Source organism: Podarcis gaigeae (genome assembly GCF_964106915.1).
Source record: "Podarcis gaigeae genome assembly, chromosome: Z".
Lineage (NCBI taxonomy): Eukaryota > Metazoa > Chordata > Lepidosauria > Squamata > Lacertidae > Podarcis > Podarcis gaigeae.
In genome coordinates, this window is record NC_139691.1 from 2128715 (window position 1) to 2150455 (window position 21741).

Genomic DNA, 21741 nt, shown 5'->3' on the forward strand with positions numbered 1-21741 from the left:
GCATGTATGCTAGAATAGCTCAAGAGATGCCAGCTATTTAGCTCAGCTTGCTGCAGCTGCTTAGAGATGGTCTGTGCCTTGAACCATCAAGGGGGCATAGTTGATTGAAATCAAGGGTTCTGAACACAAACATTACCATTTCTAGAGAGATAAAATAGTTATGGCAATGTTTATTATTATGATGTGACTTTGAGGGAAGCAAGCTTCTGAGCGGCACAAAATTATTCCGCAAGCAAGAGCTTTTAATCACTACCTTTTGGTAGAGCTCTGCGTAATTCAGAATTCTGTTATTTGCACCAGCAGTGGGGTGCCCAATAACTTTTGACTTTCTGAGCCATATCAGTTCCATCACAGGTGACTTTTCACAAGCTATTGTTCAAGTAGAATGGCTGTCTTCCCATGTAGAAGGGAGCAGAGTTGGAGAAGTGAAATACATAACTATACGTATTTATTTAGATTTCAGCTCGAAGGAAGCAGTCCTCAAGGAAGTGGCCATACCTTACTTGTAGAGCGCATACCTTTGCATGCAGAAGGTCCCAGGTTCAGTCCCCAGCATATTCAGTTAAAAGGATTAGATAGCAAGTGAAGGAGAAAGATCCTTCTCTGACTGAAACCCTGGAGAGCTGCAGTCAGTCTCTCAATACTGGCTTGTGTGGACAGATAGCCTGGCAATTTCTCATGTTAGTTTTATTGATTCTTTTTTTATTCCCCCTACTTTTTTGACATTTATTTGTACAATTCTAAAATAAAGTTGGCACCATTTTAATAAAAAAAATAAAATTCATTTAATAAGAATTTAAAAATCAAGGAGTTAAAACAGAATAAATTTCAGATTAAACTACCATTAAAAATCCCCAACTATCCTCCCCCAATTTAACCCTATCACACAAAATCTCACAGCCATACAAAAAGTGTTACTAATGTTTTTATGTTAATGCTAATGTGACTATTTTCATTTAAAATTTGTTTGGTTCAAGCAAAGTTATAAATGGAAGTAGCAGGGTGGTGCTTTGGTGTGCCTTGAGCTGCTGCTCTTTTTGTGGAATAAATTGAATTATCTGTTCTCAGAAGTGGCAATTTTTTGGTTTCTAGGACAAAAGGTTGCATCCATTCTGTGTCCTGTCCTATACCACTTGCTGGCTGCATTTGTATGTCATGATAAACAAGTCTTTCTCAGCCCTGTGCCAAGCAGATGTTTTTTATCATTTACTTACTTACTTATTTGCATTTTGCTTCCTGCAAAGAAGTTCTGAAGAAACCCATAGAAAATACTGTATTTAAAAATTACACTGAAGCATTCACTCACAAAAATAAGTCAGAATACAAAACCACTCTTCCCCACTCAGCAGCAGGGTGAGCACCAATTTCTACTAGAAAAACACAAAAAGACCCAACACAGTATCAGTGCTTAAATACATGGGAGAATAAGAACGTCTTCCCCATGTGCCATAAAAATAACAGTGTTGGTGACAGGAAAGCATTCTGCAGATTACAGGGTTGGGGGCCAGCTACCACTGAAAAGGCCTATTCTCTCACTGCAAACCTCTTTTGGAGGTGGTACCCTAAGAAGGACCTGAGATTATTGTCATAGGGTCTAGGTAGGCTCATAGGTGGAAAGATGGTCCAGGCTCCCACTCAAATGCTTATGTGTGAGGGGGGGAAAATAAGCTTCATTCAAGGCTTGCAATGGTACAGGTCAGGCTACGTTAACAGATTGTATAGTTAAAGAGTTAAAGAATGACATCATGGGTCCAAGACAGACAGTAGCTTTGAAGAAGACATTACAACTGGTCATGCCCTCCCCCCCCCCCTTAAAGGCGAGACACAGCACACTCATAATACTCTCTAAGAGACTGGTGCACTTCAAGGAACATGTTTCTTTCAGGGGTGTGGGTCTGCTGCAATGGCAGAGGCAGTGCCAAGTTCTCTGTGACAGGTCAGGGGTCATCTTCTGGTTCTTCCAACCTCCTCTCTTGGCTTGTTAGCACCCTTCCCCATTGGGCTAGCTGGTCGGAGTCAATTATTTTGCAGAAGCATCAGTTTCTAAACTATCTTCAAAGGCCGCTCAACATATAATGCAATAATCTAACTAGAGGTTATTAGATCATAGACCACCAAAGCCAGGCTATCCTAATCCAGATGGGGTTGCAGCTGGGCCACCAGACAGGGCAGAGGGATGGTGCTCTGCACCATGCAAGCCACTTGTGTCTGCAGTGACGTTGATGGATCCAATAGTACCCCCAAGCTGAGTACCTGCTCCTTCAGGAGAGGTGTGATCCCATCCTAACAGGTTACACACACACCCTGTACAGACTACTAACAGTGTCTCTGCCTTAACTGGATTGGAGTACTGATGACACACTCCCAAACTCTGAATGTCTCCACTCAGCAGCATGATGTAGAATAGCATGGGGGATAAAACTGAACATTGCAGAAACCTGCATTGGAGATTCCTTGGGACCAAACAATACCCCCCCCCCCAAAGACACCACCTTCTGGAGCTAACCATACAGCTACAACTGGTACCACAACAAGGCAGCACCACCCATTTTTAACTCTAAAAGGATAGCAAGATGGATGGTATCAAAAGCCACTGAGAGGACAATCAACAGGGTGACACTTCCATCTCTCCCAACGTAGGTCATCATATTGGCAGTTTTTCTTCCAAGAGCAGGAACAAACTCCAATAGGAATTGTCCAGAAAATCAGTCCCATCCAAGATTGTCTTTTGCTGGTTAGTGACTGCACACTTGAGAACCTTGCACAAGAAAGGGATAGGAGTGACTCCTCTATTTTGTCCATATCGTTTGGGTCCAGGGAATATTGACCAGGAGTGACCTTAACACCACCTATCTCAGGTTGCCTGGGAATGCTCCATATTGCAACGAGGCATTAATCCCTCCCCTCCCTGCCTAACAAGCCCCACCCCCATAGATTTTACCAGCTTTGAGGGGCAAGAGCAAGAAGTCAAGTGATCCACCAACACATTGTCCACAACCTCAAGCCATGTCAGCTAGAATTTGTCCAACAAAACTGGCCCAGACAGTACTCTGGGTACCTCTTGAGACTGACCTGCTACAATAGTGGAGTCCAAGTCCTGGCAGATACAATTTTATCCTTAAAATGTCTTGCAAACAAGACATAGCAGGATGCTGTGGGTTCCAAAAACTCATTTAGGCCAATTTGTTAAATGCAACAAAATAGCTCCGCTGGACAGCATATAAAGGATGCAATGGAAGAAGCAAAGAAACACTCTTTGCCTCCTTCACTGCTGCTAAGCAGACTCAATAATAAATGAATACTAATTCAGTTGCATTTGTCTGGAGTTTTCCTCCACACATTCAAGCCATCTCCCAACCTGCTTGAGCACCCTCTACTCCCTGGTGTACCACAGAGCTATCTGGGCTTTATCAAGTAGGAGTGATCCTGGGTCACCTCTCCACTCCATGGGACTTAGACAGGAGCATCAGTCCTATCAGCTGGGGAGGTAGGAGCCCCAACTGTTTGGGAATCTGTTTGACTCAACCTCTGGAAGTAGTAGTAGTAGTAGTTGTTGGCATCTTTCTGTCAGAGTGGGCCATCCTAACTGATACCCTTCTTCCACATAGAGAAAAGGACAGTGACAGCCTGAATTTCACCAGGGGGTGACTTGATCATGAAAAGGGAATGTTGATAATAGCCTCCACTCTCAGATAACCCTCTTTCTGTCTGTCCAGAGCATGTCCAGCTGTAAGCATTGGACCAATGCATGTTCAGAAGGCCCCATCTTTGTCATGATAGGCATGAAGTACTCAGCTGCCCCAGATCCAGCATGAATATTGAAGTCCCCCATGACCAACAGCTCAGTGGTTCACTGTATAGAGACTGCCTATGTCAGCTCAAGCAGGAAGACAACTGGGCAGTATACCAGCAGCCTCCTAACATGTCCTCTACTTGAATTTGGTCATGTGGTAAGCCTAGAAAGAGAGTATTACAGGACACCCCCCCAAACCCCCCCCCTCATGCTGCCCTGAATACCCAGGTTGGCAAAAAATACCCTGCTGGGGAAAACCCAACTCCTTGCTGCTCATCTGCCCAGGTTTCACTTACACAAGTCAGATCAGCATCCTCATCCACAGTCATTGTGGATGGAGGAGATTTTATTTAAAACAAACCAACAGCACCTGCAGGTTCAAGGACTGGATGACAGAGCACTCACTGTACCCTCAGTTAGGGGAGGGTCCAGCATGCAGCACAGCCAATAACGTGCTGTGCAGTATTTGCTTCCCTCCACCCCACTATACAGTCATACCTCATGTTACGTTTGCTTCAGGTTGAGCGTTTTCAGGTTGCGTGCCGCGACAACCCAGAAGTACCGGAATGGGTTACTTCCGGGTTTTGCCGCTCCCGCATGTGCAGACGCGCAAAATAACGTCACACGCATGCATGGAAGCGGTGAGTCGCGACCCGCGCACACGCAGACGCTGGTTGCGTTCTGCTCATGTTGCAAACAGGCCTCCGGAACGGATTTCGTTCGCAACCAGAGGTACCACTGTACTTCCTCCAGACCTCTACTGCACCTCCCACAGGCAGCATGGCTAGGGAGGGTGAGAGTTGCGCCTTCCGCATGCTTCAGGCTACTAGGCTGGGGAAGGCTACTGTTTATCATTAAGAGAATAAGCCTAGGCAAATCACAAGCTCACCCCCTCCCCTTTTCCTGCAGTGCTCTTATAAGGAGGTGATCCAAAGCTTTCACTTTCATTCTTTATTAACCTCAGCTTCTTATTTCATGCAAGGCTGACAGGCTGCATTCACAGGTTGTGGTAAACCATAGTTAATGGCTTGCCGTGAAGGTGTAGATGGCTCTCACTTTGCTCAAGCCAAGGTTTGTATTCATGAACAAGCCACAATCCCTGGTTCAGATGTAGCACTAAGCCATGGATTATAGTTTATTGCAGGGAGCACAGCAGGAGTGATCTCCATGTCCACAATAAGCCATCAACTATGATATACTATGGCCTGGACCAATCTCTGTTTCATGTGAACTATGGTTTAAATTTCAGTCCATGGGCATGAAGCAGGGTTGCTTCAACAAACCATAGTTAAAATTAACCACAGTTTGGGCATTTGGACATAGCACCAATCTGTGGTTAAGGAAGAAAAATGGAAGCAGAAGCTTTTGATCTCCTTGGCCAGCATAGCAGCACCACAGGGGAGTGGGCCAAGGAAAACCTCGTTTGTTCCAATCACTATAAGTCATGGTTTAGCATGACACCCGAATGCAGCCATTCACTATATGAAACTCTTCTAATAGGGAGGCCTAGTTGTGGCTGGTGCTTCAGTTCTAAAGACAGATTGTGTGATCTGGAAGTTTTGTCTGCTGGCCCCAGCAATGTGGGAGTAGGCAGGGGCTAATGAGACATGAAGGAATGGCATTCTGCACATGCTCAGGGTGTGTGTCTTCTTTATTTCTTCACATATTCCAGGACTGAGCCCTGGCTTGTGGCAGACATCATGCAATGTGCAGAAATAAGTGAGTCTGTTCTATCTAGAGAAGGTTTATTTAAGCTTCAAGTCATCACGTCTAAACGATGCAGGGTGCTATTATTGTGACTGCTGTTCTTCCCTGGGCTTTGACTATGACTCAGGTCTCTATCTGGCTGCTACAGAAGAAAACTGGTGTGTAAAAGACGGAAGTCCTCTCTGTAAGTAATTCCATGCGAATACCTTGTTGAGTGCAAGTAGTGAACTGACCGAGGTGCTCCAGCTCAATATAATTTTTGAATCCTCCCCTTTCTATAGACTAGACAAATTCATGTTTGGTTTGGATGGAAATTAGTGACTCTCGCCTCCCTGAAGACACTGTGTAATTCTCACTAGTTGTAACTAGCCAAAGCATGGAGTTTGGTGCCACTGAAACCATGGCTTTGTTTTTAGTAACATTGTAATGCAGTTTCAACAACAACAACAACTATTTGAAAGTATGTCAAGTTGGTTTCAGTCAAGCTTAGTTTCAGAGAAATCTGCTTAAAATTGCACATAAACAAGCATCTCTCTAGCTATGTTCACTTAGAAGCAAGTGCCATTAATTTAAAAATAATTTATCCATAGTTGGGATTGAGCTGTGAGGCACTTGGTCTAAGGAAGCTGTGTTATTTATTTATTTATTTATTTATTTATTTATTTATTTTATTTGAAAGGCTAACCCTGCCCATCCTGAAGACCTGGGGAGATTGGGGGGTAGGGGCAATAAATAAACCAATTTTGCTTGAAGCTCATCTGAAAGATTGCAAAACCCATGCAAAACTCTTTCAACCCATGTTGCTCCCAGCATCTTCTGTTATTTTGTCCCGTACATCTAATAAACAAAGGTATACTGGCTCTGACCATGGAGGTTTTATTTAAATTTTAATGGCTAATAGTTGCTGTTATCCTCCTTCAGGACAAATTCACAGCGGATGTGTTTAACAGTTGCTGCTGAGCACAGTTACAAAGGAGAAACCTCCACTGTTCTTTGTGATGCCAGATCATAGAATCGCAGAATTATAGAATTGAAGAGTTGGAAGGGACCGTAGGGTTTATCTAGTCCGACCCCTGGCAAGGCAGGAATCTCAGCTCAAGCATCCATGACAGATGGCCATCCAAAAGCCTCTGCTTAAAAACCTCCAAGGAAGGAAAGTCCAGCGCCTCCTGAGGGAGACTGTTCCACTGTCGAACAGCTTTGTCAGAAAGGTTTTCCCGAATGTTTAGTCAAAATCTCCTCTCTTGTCACTTGAAGCCATTGGTTCGAGTCCTGCCCTCCATGGCAGGAGAAAACAAGCTTGCTGCCTTTTCCATGTGACAGCCCTTAAGATATTTGAAGATGGCTATCATATCTCTTCTCAGTCTCCTCTTTTCCAGGCGAAGCATATCCAGCTCCTTCAACTGTTCCTCATTAGGCTTGGTTTCCAGACCCTTGATCATCTTGGTTGCCCTCCTCTGCACACCTTCCAGCTTGTCAACATCCTTCTTAAATTGTGCTGCCCAGAATTATACACAGAATTCCAAGTATGGTCTGGCCAAGGCAGAATAGAGTGGTACTGTTACTTCCCTTGATCTGGACACTATACTTCTGTTGATGCAGCTGAGAATAGCATTAGCTGTTTCGCTGCTGCATCACAGAGTTGACTTATGTTAAGTTTGTGCATTACTAAGACTCCTAAGTTATTTTCACATGTATTGCTAGTTAGCCAGGTGTCCCCCATCCTATATTTGTGCAACTGGTTCTTCCTCCCTAAGTGCAAGCCCTGACTTTTGTCCTTATTGAAATTCATTTTGTTAGCCTGGGCCCTGTTCTCCAATATGTTGAGGTCATTTTGAATTCTGATTCTGTCTTTAGCGTCATTAGCTAGCCCTTCCAGTTTGGTGCCATCTGCAAAGTGGATGAGCATTCCCTCAGTTCCTTCATCCAAGTTGTTTATAAAGACATCAAACAACAATGGACCCAGGACAGAACCCTGCAGCACCTCACTTGGTCACTTTTTTCCAGGATGACAAGGAACCATTAATGAGAAATCTTTGGGTTCAGTCAGTCAACCAGCTATAAATCCACCTAAAGCTTACCTCGTTCAACCCACATTTTACCAGCTCCCTTGCAAGAATATCATGGGGCACTTTTGTTTTTTGTTTTTTGTTTTTAAAAAGCACCCTACAGAACTGAATTATTTTATTTTCCGGCACTGTGCATATACATGGTCACTTGTGAGTTGATCACGCGTGGGGAACGCCTGTACATGTTACACCAGCAAAAGCAGCACAGAAATCAGAAGTTGGAAGAATCAGAAATAATAATCCTTCCAAATGTTAATACTCTGAGTGCAGATAAGAACACTGTGTATCAAGCATATCCTGTTGCTTAAGGGCATTAGATAGCTGAGGTTCCAAACAGAATTTTTTAACAGATGGTTGTAATTAAAGTGTATGCAAAAAAGCAAGTCTTAATCAGCAGCATTCTAGTAAGCACTTTAATGTGTTGCTACTAATTAGATTGTTGCACAGCCAAAGCCCAAGTGAAATATGAAATCAGAAACTGAGGAATTCAGGTGCAATTCAGATTTGCCCACTATGCAGAAGTGATTTACTGTCTTCCTTGTTCACCTTCACGAGAATCTAATGTGGCTGCATATTTTCATTCCTGTTTTTCAGCTGCATAACAAGGTCCAAGCCCTGACTCTTTGAATCTACCCCAGTTGGTGGGTTGAATGATGACCCAGTGGTTCTTTGCAAGTGCCAGCATCAGGATTTGACAGGGCTGGGGCCCTGCCAAGGCCCGTTCCTCAACAGGGACTACCACTGCCGGCCCTGGAGCCTTCAAGCGCTGCTGTTGCTGCTCCTTCTGCCTCTGAACCAGGGTGCAGTGACAGGTGCAAGCAAGAGAACCAGTAGCCTCTCCCTGGCAGGCAGTGTGTATTGGGCCTGGAAGAGGAAGATATGACCGTGGGCAGCAGCAACAGAAGCAAGGCAAGCATTAGCCTGCTGAAGACATCTAGCCCAAAGCCTTCATCTTTGCCAGCTCCTCCCTTCTGCCTGGAGCTGTCTTTGGCTCCTGGAGAAGGTAGCATGAATAAGGGTCTTCGGATAAAGCTGCCCATATTTATTTTAAAACTTAGGGTTGTACCCAGGGCAGTCTTACTCAGAGCAGATCCGTTTAAATCAATGGGCATGGCAAACTTAGGCTCATTAATTTAAATAGAACTACTCATAGTAGAGCTTAGTTGTATGCAACCTATTCATAGCCCATACTTTCACTGTATAAAGCTGCCCCAGAGCAGGTAGCAAAGAAAATGTGTTAAACCTCAATACATAATAAAACCAACAATACTAAAAAATTCCAGCTGTAAACAATCATTCCTTATAACAGGGGTGGGGAACCTCCAGCCTGTAGGCCAATTTTAGCCCGCCAGAGGGTCTAGTTTGGCCCACAAGGACCTTTCCCCCCCAAAAAATGCCCACCCACCCATCAGCTGGCACCAGAGGGATTGCAACCCCATCCAGAACAGGCAATATGTGTAATTCCTAGATCCAGCAACTGCTCATCTATAGTGCCTCTGCCTTGTTGGGATTCAGTCTCTGCTTGCTGGCCCTCACCCTGCCCATCATCACATCCATACAGCCATTGCATGTTACTGAGAGGCATATTGCTGTGAGATTGCTGGTGCCCATCACAAGCAGCCAGTTTAGTGGTTTTCCTGCTTGTGGTACCTGAAAGTCAAGGCCTGCCCACTGTGCGTGGGGCTGCTTCCCATTTCAGTTTTGATGTGCAGCTCTCAATTTGGGAGCCAGGATGTGGCTTGTGAGAATGTTGAAATAGCTCCACTCCAGGTTTCAGTGCCTTCTTGGTATCCATTCTCTGTGCATTCCCATCCTAACAAAATTAAAATGCTGGAGTTGAACTTGCCCAGGCTGTGTAAATAATGCACATTCCCTTATTTTGCATAATTCATTATCGTTTTGCTGACCGTGGGGATGGGCACCAATGCCCCACTGCTGTTCATTAGGCTTATGTGATTCAGCAACAGGGATTGCCTACAATTTCAATCATTTCTTCATGAACCTAAAGGCTAGAAACTTAATTTAGGAGTTGGGTAACAAAACAGATGCTCAGGAAGCCATTCCTAATATCGCATTCTGTGCTCTTTCTCCCCACTCCCATGCTTCCACGTAATCCCAGTGTGCCCACAGCTCTGACTCTGCCAAATAGAAAAAGCTTTGCAAACAAACAAACAAACAGATTGGTTTTGCATCTCCCAAACCTGAGATGTTACAAAGGACAGGTTGGTTAAATGTGATTGGCCATAGTTCTCAAAGAGTTGAACTGTGCCTGTGTGTTAAAATTGCATTGTCGTCGGCTGTGGGTATGGATGTGGATGTTACTGCTTTGGAAGCTGGGAGTTTGGCAGGATTAGAGACACCCAAGGCATTAGATGCCAAACACCTGTTGGCTAACCTAGCTGTGTCGTGTAAAATCACCTGCAAAAGTGCCCCCCCCCCATTCCATCTGAGCTTGGAGGTACGTTATCTTTATTTTAACTGCCTACCTCTTCCCTGGTGGAGAGAGATGACTTTCTCAGCGGCTGTAACCAGATTGTGGAACTTGTTTCCAAAGGAGGCTAGGCTGTGCCCCGACCTTTTTTGCTTTTGCCAGTAGGCCGAAAGTGTTTTGTTTAGCCCATTCACTGACTGTTGTGGCAGGATCTTTTGAGGTTAGCATACCATTCAACATCTCTCCAATGGAAATAGGGACATCCTATTCCATCATCATCATCATCTTTTTATTATTTACAGTGAGGGGGGAAAATATATGACCCCCTGTTAAACTTGCCCATTTGCCCTCTGACGAAGAAATGGCCAGTCCATAATTTTAATGGTAGGTTTATTGTAGCTGTGAGAGACAGAATACCATGAAACCTACCATTAAAATTATGGACTGGTCATTTCTTCGTCAGAGGGCAAATGGGCAAATTTATCAGGGAATCATATACTTTCCCCCCTCACTGTATATCCTGCCCATATGACAGAGTTGCCCCAACTACTCTAGGCGACTTCCAACATATATACAAACATAATAAAACAATAAACATTTTAAAACTTCCCTATACAGGACTGTCTTCAGATGTCTTCTAAAGGTTGTATAGCTACTTATCTCCTTGGCTCAGGGGTTGCATAACTCTGTATCCTACAACACTTCTCTGATGAAAATAGAGACATATTAAGGAAAAGTGGGGCATTCCAGGATCACATCAGCTTCTGTAAATCTGGGACTCTCCCTGGAAAAAAGAGACATTTGGAAAGTGTGGCGTAGTGTTTGCGGGGGTGGGGGGCGTGTATTCCATTTGCAGGCTCAAAAGACAAGGCTTGTGTAGCAAATAGTGAGTTCAGATGGGTAGGTGCAGCCAGATAATTGCCTAATTGCCAAGTAGTTTGTTTGTAACTCAGGCTAAGCCACTGAGGGACAGAAACAATGCTATACAGTCATACCTTGGATGTTAAATGGAATCCATTCCGGAAGTCCGTTCGACTTCCAAAACGTTTGGAAACCAAAGCATGGCTTCTGATTGGCTGCAGGAAGTTCCTGCAGTCAATTGGAAGCAATGGAAGCCCCATCGGATGTTCGGCTTTCAAAAATATTTTGCAAACTGGAATAGTCACTTCAGGGGTTGCGACGTTTGGCAGCCAAAACATTCAAGACCTAAGCTGTTCAAAAACCAAGATACGACTATATTTGCAGTCTTCCTTCTCAACACTGAGGCGTTCATGTGCTTTTGTAGCTGATCTAAGATATATGTATGCCATCTTAACCTGTCTGCTGTTTGCCACTGAGCAAGAATGTCAACCTGCACCCCTATGCCAGTGTAGCATCCTAGGTAGTGGACAGCTGTGTGTTTTGCTTTTTGTTTTTAAATGAAAACGAACACCTCCCAACCTTTTTTGCAGCTTGAAAAAGCAAAGGAATGTACATATGTCTGTATTCAAAAATGCATTTGTATATTTGATTTGATACAATATTTGTATTCCACTTTTCCAACAACAAATGTTGAACTCAAAGCAGTTCACAATATTAATAATAGCATTAAAAACAAACACTGCAATCATCATAATATCAAACAAAATGGTGTATAAATAAAGCAAACAGCAGCAACAGGGTCATCAATGCAATTAATACAATTCAGTAAAGTCATAGTAACTCATAGTGTTGCCATGATACTTTCTACTCACATGGAACCTTACTCCAGAACAAAAAAATAATGGATTAGCTGTGACCTCTTAGTTATCAAATGCACTGTTTTTAACACTTCAATGGATGGGAAGCTCTTCACTGTACATGAACTGTAGACACTTACATGGAACTATATATTTACAAAACCATTTGGAGTGGGTGGGTAAGGTCATTGTGTCAGTGGTGGCTGGTGATCAGCTTTGGATATAGCTGGAGAAAAATATTTATTTATTTATTTATTTATTTATTTGCTTCACAGCCGCCAGACCCCTGAACAAGAGACAGCATGGTTTGCTAGCTATCTGACTGAGTGCCTGGCTTTCACGATGCCTGTGCAGGCGGCTCAGTGGACAGAGTTCCTGTCCTGCCCAATCTGCTACAACGAATTCGACGAGAATGTGCACAAGCCCATCAGCTTAGGCTGCTCACACACGGTCTGCAAGACCTGCTTGAATAAGCTTCACCGCAAGGCCTGCCCTTTTGACCAGACAGCCATCAACACTGACATTGATGTGCTTCCTGTAAACTTTGCACTTCTCCAATTAGTTGGAGCCCAGGTAAAGGAAAGGAGCTTGTTTTGGTTAGAATTTATAGCTCTCATTAATAATAATAATAATAATAATAATAATAATAATAATAATATCTGGTCTGATCCTTCTGTGAATTTTTGCTTGTGTACAGGAGCTGGAAAAACACACTGGGAGTTCAAATACCTTAACTGGAAATAGATGGAGAAGGGAATCTCTCTTTTTTTCAGCTGTTCTTTGCATAAGGCAAGCAGATGCTGGGGAAAGTGGAGGCAGCCTCCTTGCTGGTGCCCCTAACCCCCATTTTCTGGCCATTCCCCTTGGTCAAAGGACAGCACTGCACATGCTCCATGGCATATACTGGCCCTCCTGAACCAGCTTGTTGCCACAGGGAAGGGAGGGGAGAATGGGTTTGGGATGGGTATACTGAGAGGTAGAGCTCAGTATCATCTGATACTGAGCTCTACCTCTCAGTATACCTGAAGGAGTGTTTCTATTCCCATCATTCAGCCCGGACACTCAGGTCCATTTCCGAGGGCCTTCTGGTGGTTCCCTCATTGCGAGAAGTGAGGTTACAGGGAACCAGGCAGAGGCCTTCTCAGTAGTGGCGCCCGCCCCGTGGAACCCCTTCTCATCAGATGTCAAGGAAATAAACAACTATCTGACTTTTAGAAGACATCTGAAGGCAACCCTGTTTAGGGAAGTTTTTAATGTTTGATGTTTTATCATGTTTTTAATATTCTGTTGGGAGCCGCCCAGAGTGGCTGGGGAAAACCAGCCGGATGGGTGTATAAATAATAAATTATTATTATATTATTATAATTATGTGGGCAAGCCCTGTGCCACATACTTAAAGTTTGATTATAGTTGGGCATTAAAGTTGACAAGCCAAAGGCCAGGCAGAAAAGGGGGGTCTGGAGGAGAAGGGAGAGAGGAGGCACCATATACTTGTTAATTTCATAGCAACCTTGTTTGCATGTACTGCTAAGCCAAACCATGGCTTTCTGCAGAGGTGCAGGCTTCCATAGAGGGAATGGTGGCTAATTTGCACCTCCAGTAATTTTGTTGCTGCATTAAACAAAGCCATGGTTTGGTTTAGCATGTTGTCAGAACCTGGGCTTGTGGTTAAGCTTGCCTAGAAAAATATTAGCATTATATGGAAACCGTGCCAGTATGTTTCCATTTTATAGTTCTGATACTGCATTGATTTTATTCCTTCTGTTTCATTGGTCTTTTGTTTTGTTGCCTTCTTTGCCTTCAGTTTCAGGTGAAGGGCTTATCTGCACTTACCTTTTGTTCCACTTTTTCCAAGTACAAGTCCGCGCTTAAAAGCTCCATGTCTGAGCGTGAGGATTTTTTTTTTGCCTTGGAGCTTTCCCCCCGAAAACCCACTCTTTAATGCTCAAGCAGAGCAAACGTCAACTCAAGTTTTCTGCGAATTGCTGTTTGGTCTGATTGAGCTTTAGAGAGCAGCTTTTCACAGGGAAAGCTCCAGGGGTGTGTGAAAGTGGGGGTGCTCTGACATGGAGTTTTAAAGTGCAGACCATGCCTGGAAAGAGCAGAAGAAAGGTAAGTGTGGATAAGCCCCAAGGCAGGCTTTCCTCAAATAGCAAAAACATTTAAATCACATTTTGATACATCAACATTTTGTTTCCTCACAAGCTGCATTCATTGTCTGCATGTACTTTTGTAAACCAAGAAAACCTTTAATAAAAAGTATTCACACACACACGCCCTAGTGGTATCTTAAAGACATGAAAGCTTATGCTAAGTCTGGGTCTAATCAAATAAGCAAGCATTGCTGCTTATTGTCAAGTCAGATTTTTAGTGGCAGCTCTTTGATCTTGCATAATTACAGAATTAGGGTGCTTGTTGAGAAATGGTGTATAATTTCCTGCAGCATCACATTAATGGTGTGTATCTCTCTCCAGTCTTTGATAACCAATTACACACTGGTCACTGCTTCTTCCTTTCTGCACTTGACCTGCACAGGCACCTGATCACCAGACCATCAAGCTAAGCAACTTAGGAGAGAACAAACACTATGAAGTGGCAAAGAAATGTGTTGAAGATCTGGCACTTTATTTGAAGCCACTAAGTGGAGGCAAGGGTAAGTTCCCCCATGAGGTAGTGAAAGAAGCCGGTCAAGCTGGTGTCCTTTTCAAATTGAAGGTTTTAAATATGAATCACACATGGAGGGAAGCTGCCTTCGCCCACGTCAGACTGCTTGTTCATCTTGTCAGGTTCCAGGGTGCCGGGAGGGCCCTTTCCGATCCCAGTAAAGACCCACAAGCAAGGCATGAGCGCAATAGCCCTCTTCCACTCTTGTTCTCCTGCAAATGGTATTCAGAGGCATGGTGGCTTCTTTCATCCTCTTAGTAGTATATAGCCACACAGAATGAGATTAATTTATTAATTTTATTAATTTACTAATTTATTTATTTATTTGTCAACTGCCTTTCCCTGATGCCCAGATAGAAATAGGCAATTCTGCCAGTTTCAGTTTCTCTCATTTTCCTAACTTTTAGCTTGATTCAATCCATTTATTTGTGATTGTTTGCAGTAAAAAAGAAAAGAAAAAAAGGGCAGCGTCTTCAGGGAGAATCTGTGTGCATCTGCATGCTTCTTTCTCCTAATATATACAAATTGTACACAATTTTGCCTAGTATTTTCTGTTTTCTCCTAATTGCATTTTTGTTCATATTTTTCCTAAATATATCCATTACTGTATAAGTGTACTTTTCACTAACTTATTCATCATTATATGCACTGCACTGTAAAATTCAGAAACAGACAATATTCAGAGACATCAAAGGATAGTTGTGTGTTTTGTATTGTATTGTATTGTATTAGTTTAGGAAGTGCAAATGTAGTAGGTTCATATAGAAATGTAAACTGAATGAATTCTGCACCACTCCACCCCAACCGCTACCAAAATCTGTGCATTTCACATGCCATTGTGCCCCACCTGCTCACTGAGGAAATCTTTGCCTTTCACATGGAGTAGAAGGCCTCCCTGCTAACCTTTCTCCTTTTGTTCCTCCTTCTGAAGGCATTGCCAGCCTGAACCAGAGCGCACTGAGCCGGCCTATGCAACGGAAACTGGTGACACTAGTCAACTGTCAGCTGGTGGAAGAGGAAGGCCGGGTCAGGGCCATGCGGGCAGCCCGCTCCCTCGGGGAGAGAACTGTCACTGAGCTGATATTGCAGCACCAGAACCCTCAGCAACTGTCTGCCAATCTCTGGGCCGCTGTCCGGGCACGAGGGTGCCAGTTCCTCGGTCCAGGTAACCCCTAGCTGGAGTAAATAGAGAGAGGGACTTGTCAGAGTGAAGCACTGAGGCCACAGTCCTTTACATGCTTACCTGGGAGCAAGTTCCCTTGGAACTAAGACTCATACTTCTGAATGGATACATCTAGGATTAGGCTGTTCATCACTCAGACACTATTTGAGAAAACTTCCTACCAGGTCCCCACCTTGAGGTAGAAGCTGGTGGGCTCTGTTTATTTTTGGAACAAATAATTTAAGTTCCCAGCCTTCACTGTTGCAAAGGTTCAGGCAAAAAATAGTTTGGGCCTACATCCTTTAACCTGCTATGGTTTGCCCTTGCTTTTTCTAGACCCTAAATAATGTCAACCTATGGCTTTCTAGCTATGCAGGAAGAAGCCTTGAAGCTGGTGCTGCTGGCCTTGGAAGACGGCTCAGCCCTCTCCAGGAAGGTCTTGGTGCTTTTTGTTGTCCAGAGGCTGGAGCCAAGATTCCCCCAGGCATCCAAAACCAGCATTGGCCACGTGGTACAGCTTCTATATCGAGCCTCATGCTTCAAGGTGCAGTGCTTTCGAGTTTCTCATTTCTAATCTGTTTTAACTGTTTTTAATTCTGAAATTTACATCGTTGTAGCCCACCCTGGACCCTGCTGGTAAAGTAAATTTCATAGTAAAAAAAAAAAATCATTCTAGGTTTCCTGCAGCTAGGCAACTCATAGTTAGCAAAGTTGCTTTTAATGAAATATTGGTGACGATACCTCAGAAAATGTTAGGGTAGTTTAGTAATAAGAATTAACTCATGAGAAATCTTTGTAGTACTATCTTTCTGGCCCCTTCTTTTAAAACTTCAAAGGAAGACCAGTGCAAAACTAATATATTTTTCAAAAAGTTTGGTTCTATCCATTTATTATTATTAATATTATTTATTACATTTGTTATTTGCTTTATCTTCTCCAAGGTCAGCCAAAGCAACTTACCACCATCTGGGTTTGAGTAGAGGCAGTGGTTCCCTACTCTAATGACAAGTCTCTGTCAATTTTATAAAAGTTTAAATCTGTGCAATGAGAGCATAGTATTGTTCATGACAGCAGTAACTGGTTATAACACAATAATCATAGGGTGCATTCCTTTCCATCAAATGCACTCTTGGATATGCATGGGGGGAGGGGTATCAGCATGCATTCTGCTGAAAGGCAGTGTGGTTCAGATGGACTACGTCTGCACATGGATACAGCCCCACAGTCCTTTAAATTGATATTTGAGTGCACTAGGCGTGGAGTGCCTGGCGTGCTCTGATCCATGGGGTCATGAAGAGTCGGACATGACTAAACGACTAAACAACAACAACAACAGGCATGTTTGTTCATTGACTGATTTGTGTAGGTCACCAAAAGAGATGAAGATTCTTCCCTGATGCAACTGAAAGAGGAATTTCGCAGCTATGAGGCATTGCGTAGGGAACATGATGCTCAGATTGTCCACATTGCCATGGAAGCCGGCCTTCGGATATCACCAGAGCAGTGGTCTTCCCTACTCTATGGAGACCTGGCGCACAAATCCCACATGCAGTCCATTATTGACAAGGTGTGTAGCGGCTACAGAATAGTTGCTTTTTATTTGTTTTTTTCTGAAATACAGCACTACGTCTGGTGATGAAGCTGCATAGGGCAGATTCTGAGCTGAGAGATACAGCCTCTCAGCACTGATCCTCAATTCATGCAACCTGAAGACGTGCTGTTAATTATGGAATATTTCTCTCCTGCCTACACCTTCAGCTCAGGTCAATTAAACAGAAACCATTTTATAGAACAAAAACTAAAATACATAACAAATAAGATTTGGGAATGGGGAGCAGGGAAGAGATTTGATGTTTCTTGAGCCACAAAAATATGTGTGGAGAAGGTGGGTAGAAATAAGCTCTTTTTCCTCTCCTAAAATACTAAAACTTGGAGCCATCCAATGAAACAGAAGAGTCAGACTGGAGAAAAGGAAGTATTTCTTCACACAGTGCATAATTAAATTACGGGATTTGCTCCCACAAGAGGTAGTGAAGATAAGACAAATTCATAGAAGATAAGTCTTATCAGTGGCTACAATAAACAATGGTTATGTTCTCTCTCTACTGTTAGAAACAGGAGGCCTCTAAATACCAGTTGCTAGGAACTGCAAGTGGGGAACCTGCTTTTGTGCCCAGGTCCTCCTTGTGGGCTTCCCAGGAGAGGCATCTGGTTGGCTGCGGAGAGATCAGGATGCTGGACTAGATGGTCCGATCCAGCAGGGCTCTTCATAGGTTCACAGTAGAATTTCCTTCAGATAACGCAAAGCAGTACAGGATTCCTTTTGGTGTACCAACCTCCCCGCTGCACCAAGGATTCTTACGTTTTATTGTATTTTTAATATTTTACTGGAAGCCGCCCAGAGTAGCTGGGGAAACACAGCCAGATGGGTGGGGTATAAATATTATTATTATTATTATTATTATTATTATTATTATTACTACTACTACTATTAGTACTATTAGTATTATTATTACTATTATTATTATTTAAGCACTTGTTTGTTTCTTTAGCTTCAGTCCCCAGAATCCTTTGCAAAAAGTGTGCAGGAGTTGACCATTGTTCTGCAACGTACGGGTGACCCTGCAAATTTAAACAGGCTTCGTCCCCATTTGGAGCTATTGGCCAACATAGATCCTAATCCAGGTATGTGAATGGTCTGCATGTGTACTTGAGCTTGCACACTCACATTTTGTTTTACATTCCTTCCTTACGAAACAAGAGGGATAGTTTTATTTCCCTTTTCACTGTATACTGAGGGATTTCTTTCTTAGTTGTTTTACTCACAGCAAGATTTGTGCATGCCATGGAAAACCTAGATATGCTCTCATCACGTGGGGCAATCTTTATCTTGTTCTGTGCGGTTTCCTCCACAGGAGTGCATTCTTTGTAGTAACCTGGTACCTGCTAGATGTCGTTAGACTACAAATCCCATCAACCCTGACCCCTTGCCTGCTGTCTGGGGCTGATGAGAGTTGTGGTCCAAAACATATAGAGGACATTCGGTAAAGGAAGCCTGGTTGGTTGAAGTTATATACCGCTCTTCATCTGATTATCACAGGATGGTTTATAAAGAACACAAAAATACATAACACAATAACAAATAAAACAATAACACTCCTCCATTCAAACATACATCATTTAAAAGGCCATCAATTATTTAATTAGCAAAAGGTCTGGGAGAAGAGAAATGTTTTTGCTTGGTGCCTGAATATATGTAGATAAGATGCTAGGTGGTCCTCTCTGGGGAGAGCAGTCCACAAGTGGGGAGCCACCACAGAAAAGGCCTGTACTCACGTTTTCACCTCCGGACCTCTCATGGAGGGGGCAAGCAAAGAAAGGCTCCAGATCATGGGATAAGGGTCTGGGTTGGTTCATATGGGGAGAGGCAGTTTATGCAGTTGCCAACTATGAGATAGTAGAAGCCGTAAAGAGGCCCAATCACAGATCTGGGGAAACAAAACTTTAGGACTCCAGTTTGGCTCTACCAGAAAAATACTGTGAGAAAATGATGGCATGTCAGTTGAGCATCAGCGTAGCCTGGTGGGAATTTTGGCACCAGCAGAGCTCTTGGTTAGATTAACCCTGCACTTCAAAGATGTTTCTGCTTAGCTCAAGAGAAAAGTTGTAACTGACCAAAAAATGTGGTGCATTCCTGTTTGCCCTGGATAGTTCACTTTCCCCTTCCTCCTCTTTTGCTGCTCCCACAGATGCAACATCTCCAACATGGGAACAACTGGAAAATGCCATGGTGGCTGTGAAGACAGTTGTCCATGGCCTGGTGGACTTCATTCAGAATTACAGTAGGAAAGGCCATGAAACTCCACAGGTGACTGACTGATATTATTTAGCTGGTTGTTTTTAGCTTGCTTTTTGGCCAACAAAGGGGCTTAACTGAGGGGCAGAGTAAAAAAAACAACCCCAAAAAAACCCTGAGGGGCAGAGTACCTGCTCCGCATGCAGAAGTTCCCAAGTTCAGTCCCCGGTCTCTCCATACAGGGCTGGCTGGGGATAAGACATCTGTTTGAAACCCCAGAGAAGGTGTAGGCAGCTTCCTGAACTAGGAATAATAATTTTATTATTTGTATTCTGGCCCTCTGACTGGGTTGCCCCAGCCACTCTGGGCAGTTAAGATTTGACCTGTAGAGTTGGGATGTGAATAAAATTGTAAGATATATGGTGGTCCAGAGTTTTCTGGCCCCCACTGAGGGGGAAGACCTCTGTCTGCACATTTTGAGGGTAAAATCATTCAGCTTCAGAGAGACATTGGTTCCACAGCTGCTGCAGTCCTTTATGTAGGGCTTCCCTTGCGCTTAGTCTGGAAAATGAATTTAGTGCAGAATGCTGCTGCATAATTCCTGACGGGACCAAGAGTCTCTCAGGATCTTCACCTGTGCTCAGAGATTTGCACCTTCTGCCACTTCACTACCAGGCTGAGTTCAAAGTGGTGTTGTTGGTATTTAAAGCCCAGAGCAACATGGGACTAGTTTCTTAAGCAATTGCCTTATCCCATATATGTCAAATTGGTCATTTTGATCTGTAGAAGCTGCGCTTCTAAAAGTGCCACAGAATGTCTGTTCTTTGTTTTTAAGAAGTCATTCCTTTGTTGTGGTGGCACCTGTGCTTTGGAACTCCCTGCCACTTTGACATTAGTTAGGCACCATTGCTCTGCACTTTTAGATTCCTGCTGATCCCCCCCCCCCCCCGTTTTAGCAGACCTATCTGAACACATGATTTGGTTACATCTGTTCCTACATTTGTTTTAGGTGGTTCGTTGTGTTTATTATTTTTAGATGTTTTTGAATGTTTGGAATCTTTTTTAGTGTGCTTTTAATTACTTAATATTACTGTGTTTGCCACCTACTGTGTTGGGCCTCCTCACTTGGGGAGAGAAGGGAGATTGTACCTCTTGTCTCCCCCTGCCGCAGGCAGCTGGGTCCAAGGGACTAAAGAAAAGTATATTTTAAAATGATTCAATAAGGTACATCTGTATCTAAGTATTAGAATTTATCTAATCTAGGAGTGCCCACCTGCTGCCATGACTCTTCTGAATTCCTGGGGGTTGGCGGTAAAGAGGTGGTGCTTGTGCCCTTCTTGCAGGTGGCCAGAGGCATCTGGCTAACCGCTCTTAGGAACCAAAGTATTAAGCATGGACTATGTGTCATTCCATTTTTACGATCAGCATAAATCTGCAACACTATAGGATCCTCTTTGGCCCACAAGAACAACAACAACAATAAAAGAGAATGGTGTAATAGTGTTTATTTGTTCTAGCTAACTTTTTCGGTATAAGAATAACTGTAGAATAATATATATATATATATATATATATATATATATATATATATATATATATGAAAATAAAGGTAAAGGTAAAGGTACCCCTGCCCGTACGGGCCAGTCTTGACAGACTCTGGGGTTGTGCGCCCATCTCACTCAAGAGGCCAGGGGCCAGCGCTGTCCGGAGACACTTCCGGGTCACGTGGCCAGCGTGACATCGCTGCTCTGGCGAGCCAGAGCCGCACACGGAAACGCCGTTTACCTTCCCGCTGGTAAGCGGTCCCTATTTATCTACTTGCACCCGGAGGTGCTTTCGAACTGCTAGGTTGGCAGGCGCTGGGACCGAGCAGCGGGAGCGCACCCCGCCGCAGGGATTCGAACCGCCGACCTTTCGATCGGCAAGTCCTAGGCGCTGAGGCTTTAACCCACAGCGCCACCTGCGTCCCTATGGGCAGCCCCAAAGCCCTATCTGAAAAATTAAAACAAGAAAGAAAAGAAAGGAACCAATGATCCGTGGGCCAGATAGGGCTTTGGGGCTGCCCATAGGGATAGTTGCTGCTGGGGTGGTTTTTTAACTCCTTGAAAGTAGCTTGCTGCTTGTTTCTTGGCTTCCTGGGGGTTGGCACTTGTGGGCTCTTCTAGGGCAGGAGCCAGAGGCAGGCTGTGACTCTCCTGGTTGGTTCTCCTTTCTGATTCTCCCTGGCATATTGTTAACACCTCCTGGTTGGAGGCAGCAAGGCTTCCAAATACCAGTGGCTTGAAGCCACAGGGCGGGAGAGGGAGTGCGCCTGTTCTGCTTGCGAGTTTCCCACAAGCTTCTGGTTGGCCACTGTGAGAACAGGATGCTGGACTTAGATGGGCCACTGCTCATGGCTCTT

At 43.8% G+C, this 21741-nt stretch overlaps 1 protein-coding gene across 4 annotated transcripts in view; it reads left to right on the plus strand.

The window, feature by feature from the left end:
• RC3H2 (ring finger and CCCH-type domains 2) overlaps positions 1-21741 on the plus strand; it is a 49034-nt gene that overhangs the window by 2339 nt on the left and 24954 nt on the right. For 2 of the 4 annotated variants that reach the window (XM_083721646.1, XM_083721648.1), the window contains exons 2-9: positions 5466-5684; positions 11994-12291; positions 14254-14371; positions 15314-15547; positions 15913-16088; positions 16911-17111; positions 18097-18229; positions 19294-19412. In XM_083721646.1, the coding sequence (XP_083577772.1) occupies positions 12061-12291; positions 14254-14371; positions 15314-15547; positions 15913-16088; positions 16911-17111; positions 18097-18229; positions 19294-19412 (1212 nt within the window). In that variant the 5' untranslated portion in view covers positions 5466-5684; positions 11994-12060. The remainder of the gene's footprint in view (positions 1-5465; positions 5685-11993; positions 12292-14253; positions 14372-15313; positions 15548-15912; positions 16089-16910; positions 17112-18096; positions 18230-19293; positions 19413-21741) is intronic. The other 2 variants (XM_083721647.1, XM_083721649.1) reach the window with 1 other exon arrangement.